The sequence below is a fragment of the Macrotis lagotis genome, chromosome 3 (genome assembly GCF_037893015.1).
Source record: "Macrotis lagotis isolate mMagLag1 chromosome 3, bilby.v1.9.chrom.fasta, whole genome shotgun sequence".
NCBI classification, from domain to species: Eukaryota; Metazoa; Chordata; class Mammalia; order Peramelemorphia; family Peramelidae; genus Macrotis; species Macrotis lagotis.
The window spans coordinates 296,679,884-296,688,230 of NC_133660.1; the positions used below are offsets into that span (position 1 = coordinate 296,679,884).

Here is an 8,347-nt window from a genome sequence, read left to right on the forward strand (position 1 = left end):
AGCAGAAAATCAAGACTATCAAGGGATGAAATGAAAAAAATCAAAGGAAGGTAGCCTAGTTGTACTAGATTTATATCTGTATTAGAAAGTTTCAATTATCAAAACTATTTAAAATTGACTAAAATATTGATTGGTGGATCAGTTGAATAGGTTAGATTTACTAGAAACGGTACTAATTACCTATATTAATCTAGTATTTAATAAATCAAGACTCCAGCTTCAAGGATAAGAAATAACTGTTTGACAAACCTGCTCGGATAATGGGAAAACAGTATAGTAGAAACTAGGCCTAGATCAAAATCTCACATGCTAGACCAAAACAAGTCAAAGTGTTTACATGATATATATATATATATATATATATATATATATATATATATATATATATATATGTATATATGTATATATGTATATATGTATATATGTATATATGTATATATGTATATATGTATATATGTATATATGTATATATGTATATATGTATATATGTATATGTATAAAGGGTGATATTTTAATCAAATTAGAATAACACGGGTATATTTACCTGTAAGAATGGAGAGATGAAGAATTTATGACAATTAAAGAACACTATGAAATTTAAAAGTTTTTTTGTACAAAACCAATGCAAACAAGATTAGAAGGAAAGCAGAAAGCTGGGTAACAATTTTGCAGCCATGTTTCTGATAAATTACTCATTTCTAAAATAGGGGGGGAAAAGTCAAATTTATTAAGAATATAAGTCATTCCCAAGTGATAATGGTCAAAGGATAAGAAAAAGCAATTTTAAAATGAAGAACTATAGCTATATGAACAAATTCTCTTTCACTATTAATTAGAGAAATGAAAATTAAAACAACTCCTACCAGTAAGACTGACCAATAAGAAAGAAAAGGAAAATAATAAATGTTGGAGGGGATGTGGGAAAATGGGAATACTAATGCTTTTATTGATGGAGTTGTGAACTTATCCAACCACTCTGAATAATAATTGAAACTATGCCCAAAGGGAATTAAAGTTACACATATCTTTTGATCCAACAATAGCACTATTAGGTCTGTATTCCAAAGAAATCACAAAAAAAGGGGAAAAGACACATAGGTACAAATATATTTATAGCATCTCTTTTTGTGATGGCATAAAATTGAGAAGATGTTCATCAACTATGGAATGACTGGACAAACTGTGTATGTGAATGTAATGGGAAAGTATTGTTCTATAAGAAATTATGAACAGTTAGATTTCAACATAAGTCTGGAAAAACTTACATGAACTGATGCTAAGTGAAATGAAAAGAATCAGGAGAATTTTGAACACAAACAGTAACACTGTGTGGTGATCAACCATGATAGACATAGCTTTTCTTAGCAACCCAGGACAATTCTACAAGATTTGTCATGGAAAAATGCCATCCACATTCAGTGAAAGAGATATGAAGCCTGAATACAGAACAAAACATAGTAATTTTGCTTTCTTTTTGTTTTTTGTTTACTGATTTTTACTTTTCTTTCTCATGGTTTTTTATTTTTTTTCTGATTCTTTCAGAGCATGACTAAAATGGATAAATGTGTAACACAAGTTTACATGTAAAATCTCTATCAGTAAACTTACTAAATTAGAGCAAATGGAAGGAATAGTGAGAGGGAGAAACTGGGAAAATAAATAGTGATTAGATAACTATATTTCCATATAATTGGAAAAGAAAGAAAGGGAAGGAAGAAAGAAAGAGGAAGGAAGGAAGGAAATTAGTAAAAAAAAAAAGGAAAACACTTTCATGAATAAGAATATTATCAATAATATAATGAAAAATGGTCATAAAACATTTTCTTGAAGCTTTTCAATGAGGGGAAAATATCTGCCTCCTGAAGCAACCCTTGTAACTTTGACATAGTTCTATATTTTCTTTCCTTACCATGCATGAATTTATGAACTGATTTTTATGAAGATTGGTTGAAGGAATTCTTAGTGAAGAGAAGAAAAGATTTAAATTTGAACGTGTGGGACAAAATTTGCTTTCAATTATATACAAAACTTTGCCACTGAAGAGGTAATTGATTTATTCTGATTACCTCCAGAAGTCAGAAATGGGTATAATTGGAAAAATTTGAAAAAAACGGCAAATTTAGGTTGGGATAAGGGAACAAATAAATAACAGCAAGAACAACAGAATGCAACTCTTTAACAATTGAAGTAATCCAAAAACAAAATAAAATGGTTTTCTTCAGGAGCTACTATTCTCCTTTGAGGGCTATACAAAGGAAACATATTAGGGTTATTGTTTTATATCAATGATGGGAATTTTAATAAGAGATAGTTTTGTCTACAATTTCTCCTTGGTACTTTTCAATGTAGGGAGATTTTGCCTTAACCTTGAAGCTAGAGATGCTGATAAACAATTCTCTATTTAGTTAAGGAGAAAATAGGGGGAAAAAAAGTTTTATTCTTTGAAAAAGAGAGTCATCAGCAGAAGTTGCCTAAGAATACAACAAAAAGGAAATTTGTTTACTTCTAATAATTAAAGAGAATCTTGTTTTATAGGGTAAATTAAAGAAGACATTTGCACTCATTTCCTAGGACTCTTTTCAAGGCTCCTTTCACCTCCTTATTTCTCAAACTATAGATCAAAGGATTAAGTAAGGGAATGATCAAGGTATAAAAGATAGAAGCTATCTTGTCTGTCTCAAAGGAGTGTTTAGATTGGGGTTGTAAGTACATAAAAAATAGTGTTCCATAGAACACAGTCACCACTGTGAGATGGGAGCCACAGGTGGAGAAGGCTTTGCGTCTTCCCTCAGCAGATTTCATCCTGAGGATGGCCATCAGAATGAGTCCATAGGAAACAAGAACAACCAACAAGGAGAAAACTAAATTAAAAGCACAAAGGCTCAGAATGGTTAATTCTATATGCTTTGCATCATTACACAAAATACTTAAGAGGGGTAGACTATCACAGTAGAAATGACTAATTACATTAGATTTCCAAAAAGATGAACTAAAAATCATAATTACAACCAGCAGTGATACAAAAGAGCTGTAAAGATAAGGGATGGACACCAAAAGACAACACATTCTCTCTGACATGATAACATTGTAAAGCAGGGGATTACAGATGGCTACATAGCGGTCATAGGCCATCACTGATAACATAAAAAGTTCACTTATAATTAATGTCACAAAGGTAATTAACTGTGTTGCACATTCAGTATAGGAGATGAAATTTTCCTCCACTACAAAATTAACCAACATTTTTGGGCCAATGGCAGTGGAATATCCAAGATCAATAAATGCCAGATTTCTGAGGAAAAAGTACATGGGAGTTTTCAGGCGAGAATCAATTTTGGTCAAGATCATCAAACCTAGATTTCCCAGAACAGTAGCCAAATAGACAATGAAGAACATAAAAAAGAGGGGGATCTGCAGGTCAGGAAGATCGGTGATGCCCATGAGAATGAATTCAGTTATCTGAACTGATGTAGTTTGATTACATTTATCCATTTCTTCCATCCAGGGAACGCAATCTGGGATATGCTTTTTGAATCTAGAATTCACTTTTCATTAGAGATTCTGTGTGTAGAATATTTGGAAATACCTCTCACTGTTCCATATGACATCAAAGAATTCAGCAAAGATCTCTTTACTTCCCATAACCTCTCTCCTTAGTGTCTGTACCACAGATGAAGTTTAACCTGTAGACAAATTTGATATACTTAACACATATCATTTTCATTAACATAAATAATTATGCTTATGAAATCCATTCTTAAGAAGATACCTTGAGCTAAGTATCACAAAGGTGATAGGTCTAATCAAACATGATTTTTCTGAATTTGCATAATAACATCAGTGACATCAACTAAAATTTATAATTGTATGTTTTTGATGAAAAAAACTAAGTGAAATCCAAAACTAACTTCCTACAGAAGGTAAAAAAAAACTCTAAATGAGATGTAATTTTTTTAGTCTAAATATCAAGATATGCTCTATGAAAAGCAGAGTTTGCCCCAAGACAGATTGTTGATTTAAGTATATTATAAATAAAAACAGACATTTCCCTCTCAGATAATTCACTAGACACCTGATCATTCAGGGACACCAGAAAGCCTCTTGTGTTATCAAAGTGGGAAAGGCATGATCTTAGGCCCTTGATGTTGTGGATCATAGTCAAAATCTCCTGATAAGACAGTAGGGAAAAAGGGATTTTGAAAATTTTCTTTGTTTTTCCTGGATATTCATGAAATAATACTTTTTTAAAAAAAACATCAGTCTTGCAAAAGGAAAAAAAATACTTGATTTGAGAAGGGAGTTTCTTATCCCCCTTTTCCCTTTTCCCTAACTCATCAAGAAAAGCTATGTTTTCTTTCACTCATTAATAAAAGACAGCTAATCATTTATAGATAATGCATGTTGGCAATATCCTTCATTTGTCATAGGAAAAATTCTACCTATTATAATTTCAAGAAAGTGACAAAACTAGATCATTTAAAATAAAAATTCAACGTGACTCACTGTAATTTAAAGGAGGATGGTGACAGTCAGAGTGCCCTGCATCTCATCTATGACCACTACAAACCTTCAGAAATGTCCTTAGACTGTTTATGGTGATCTTAAAGAAATGTTTACTTGTCCCATATTGCAACTGCTTAATAAACTCTCACTTCAACTCTGTCCTGTTTTATAATCATAGGACTGTCCAAAGGCACACTAGTTTCAGTGTTAAGAGTATCCAATAGATCCCAGGGTTACAGTACTTTTTAACTCTGTGACAAATGTCCATGGTGAGACAAAATTTTAGGTATCTACAATCAAGAATAATTTTAGAAAGACCCAGAAAGCTAGGAAACTCTGTTCACAGCTAGTATTTTTGATAAAGTACTAATTTTTAAGATATATATATATATATATATATATATACAGAAATGAGTTCAATATATAAGATACAAGTCATTCTCCAATTAATAATTGATTAAAGGTTATAAACAGACAGTTTACAGATAAAGAATTTAAGGAGTTGAGGGCTGCTTCATTAATGAACAAGCCTGAAGGAGCTTTTCTCAGATCCTACCTTCTGATATTCAAATTGCATGAGAATCTCTCTCCGAAGCTCCATTTTGGGCTCTGGTTTTCTACCTAGGCCCCTAAGCACACCAGCAAGCTTAGAGAATTTTTAATAAACATGTACATTAACATCATTATGTTTGTTCTTTCATAAGACTAATGTGAGACTAATGTTTCTCTTATTAGGAGAAATTCTGGAGGTTAACATTACATTAATTCTTTACCAATAGTCAAACTCAGGGAGTTTGTCAATCAATAGCAGGCTCTTAATATTAATTCCTTAAACAAATCCCTCTCTTCTGAGGAAATCAATTACAATTTTGATTCTCATGTTGCTATTTGTCAGAATTGCTATAGGGAAAAATACATGGGAACTTCAGTGAATTTATGCTTGATAAAAGTACCTAACAATTATGGGAATACTTCCTAAAGTCTGTAAAATATTAGACAATTACTCAAAGTATAACATTAGGAAAGAATTAGAACAAGAGTCTTACTCTCCTCTGTACTGATCAAACTTCAAGCTTTGCTTCATTTTTGAGCAAAATATTTAAGGAAGCATATTAACAGACTGACATATGTCTTTGATGGGAAGAACATTTGAAAATTTACCATGTAAATGTTACAAAAAGGAAGTATAAATAATTAACCTAAAGATAAAGAGTCTTGGAATTGGTTAGGATAAAACATCTGTCTTCAAAAATTTAGAGAACTCCAAAAAAATGTATTTCTGGTTCTGCTTGGCTCATCAAGCTAGAAATAAGAACACCACAAAGAAATGGCAGAAAAACTACATATATATATATGTATATAAATCTAACTTACATGGCATTAAATGAACTAATGCTGAGTGAAAGGGGCAGAACCTACTTTCTGTCCACATTAACAACAACATTGTGAGATGATTAATCATGATGGATGCAGCTCCTCTCAGCAGTTCAGAGCTCAAGGACAACCCTGAGAAGCCTGCTATAGACAATGTCATTCACATCCAGAGGGGGGAAAAACAAACCATGGAATCTGAATGCAAAGTATGTTCATTATTTTAAAACTTCTTATAGTTTTCCTTTCTTTCTCATGGTTTTCTTTCCCCTTAGTTCTAATTTCTCTTGCACAAAATGATTAATATGTAAATATGTTAAACAGAAAAGTACATATATAACTTTTTTCAGACTGTTCACTGCCATGGGGATGGAGAAGGGAAGAAAAAGTGAGAGAAAAATATCTAGCATATAAATTTACAAATGGATGAATGTTGAAAAACTACCATAGCATGTAATTGAAAAAATAAAGTGAAATTTCAATTTAAAAAATCCAACTTGAAAACTCAAATGATCTATCTGTTTGGGGAATATTAGAGCTTGTACTACTAAAGTTCTTCAAGTAGGGACTTTAGGTGAGACACATTTTACATTTAGTACATTCTGAGCCTTGGGAGGTATTGTCTGATAGAATAGAATAGAAACTAACATAAATCAGTCTGAGTTGGGGCAGATTGTAGAATTTGGAATCAAAATTCAAAACTGAGTGGCAGAAAACATTTTAAGGATATAATTGGGACACTGAATGTCTTGAATGTCTCAGGAGGGAGAAAATTTAGAGTGATGGTGAATGTGTTCGGATCAGGCATACTTCAAAAACTGAATTTTTAAGCCTTTCTTTGAAAAAGAAAAACTGGTTTTTCTAAGGACATTAAAAAAAAGATTACCTTTTCCAATGGTTCTTTGGCATAGTGAATTCAGAGCAAAAATGAAATTTAAAAATGGTAAATTCAAATTCCATCAGAGACCTAATTTTGAGGGATTTGATCTATTCTGCTTAGTCCCAGTGAACCCAACTCTGATCCAATCATGAGAGGCAGATTTTATCCAGGGACCTGCAAAAACTACCTCAAGCTGCTTTATTCAACATGTACATTTTAAATGCAAGCACTTAAGACTTTGGAAATCAGCAAGTATAAATGTTCCACGTATTGTTTAGACTAGTGAAAGAAATGGAGAACATAACAATGTAAACTTAAAAGAATATTCCCTTTATATTTTTTCACAGTTATTAAACATTTCCCATTGCATTACTAATTTCATGTCCAGGCACAGCATTATGTCTAAGAATTTATGAGTGTGTTCTCTTTCATTAGACACCTTCAAACTTGAGGATACAATGGGAAATTTAGGGACCAATTGGTCAGTATTTCTTTCATGATCCTTTCCAAGTAGACATTTCTGTTATTTCTAAATTTAACATAGGGAACATTACATAACTTATTTTTCTGATTATGTTAAGCTTGCGAACATAGATTAAAAAGTGATTTAATAAAAGCTCAGCGTTTTCATTGCTAGCTGGTATTCTTTTGTGTAACCTCTCAGAGTTCTAAAATTGCTCAAATGGATAAACTTAAATATTGATTCCAAAGGACTGTTACTGGATAAATGTGAGCAACTCTTGTAGGTTGGAAATCCCTATCTGATCATATCTTAATTGTTTTAGAACTGTTTGAACATGTACCACCCTAGTTTAACTCAAAGAAAGTAATACCATTTGTGACAATTTTCCAGGCAAAATGAAATTGAGAATCAAAGTTCTCTTAACCATGGACATCTTTACCCAAGACAAAGGAAATTATTAAATTTTCTAGGATATAGTACTCTATTATTAGTTGAGGTTAATCAAGAGATGATCCTTATTACTTATTTCCCTTTGAAGGTATGATGCAAGTTGAGAAAGATGAGAGAAATGGATTCAGGGTCAAGAAGTCCTGATGTGCCTGATTATAAAACAAGCATTTCTCCCTAATTCTGCCTCTGATCAGTTAGGTGATCCATCTCGAGTTGGTTATCCTCTTATGATGTAAGACAGCTCTCTAAGTTTGAACAAGAAATGCAATTGTATGAAGGAACATCTCTACAGATTTGGGTAAAAAAAAAACCCAAAGTGAAAACAATAAAAATTCAAAAACTATTGGTCTTTAGGTTTCCTAGAAAAGGGATTTGAACATTCTTGGGCTCATTCAAAGACCAAGGAGACAAAAATAACATTCCACATTTTAGAGTAAGAGATGACTGTCAATGAAATATAATGAAAACTGGAGAATCATACTGAAGGTTATTTTGATTCTGAATACATTGATAAAGCAAAACAAATCAGAAGCAAGCAGAGTGGAATGGAACAACCTACCTGCTGAGGAGAAAAAAAGTGTCCTGGGTTCATATGACCCAGTCCATTGAATCTTATTTGGGTTTTTGCTTGTTAATGAAACATCTAATGGCCTTTGCTAAATAACAAATTATATGACATC

At 32.1% G+C, this 8,347-nt stretch overlaps 1 protein-coding gene across 1 annotated transcript; it reads right to left on the reverse strand.

Moving 5' to 3' along the window:
- Nucleotides 1-2,427: 2,427 nt before the first annotated feature.
- LOC141516842 (olfactory receptor 8K3-like) lies at nucleotides 2,428-3,546 on the reverse strand. The gene has a single exon (XM_074227808.1). It carries the CDS (start codon nucleotides 3,499-3,501, stop codon nucleotides 2,542-2,544), a length of 960 nt encoding a protein of 319 aa, XP_074083909.1. The 5' UTR covers nucleotides 3,502-3,546; the 3' UTR covers nucleotides 2,428-2,541.
- Nucleotides 3,547-8,347: the final 4,801 nt, after the last annotated feature.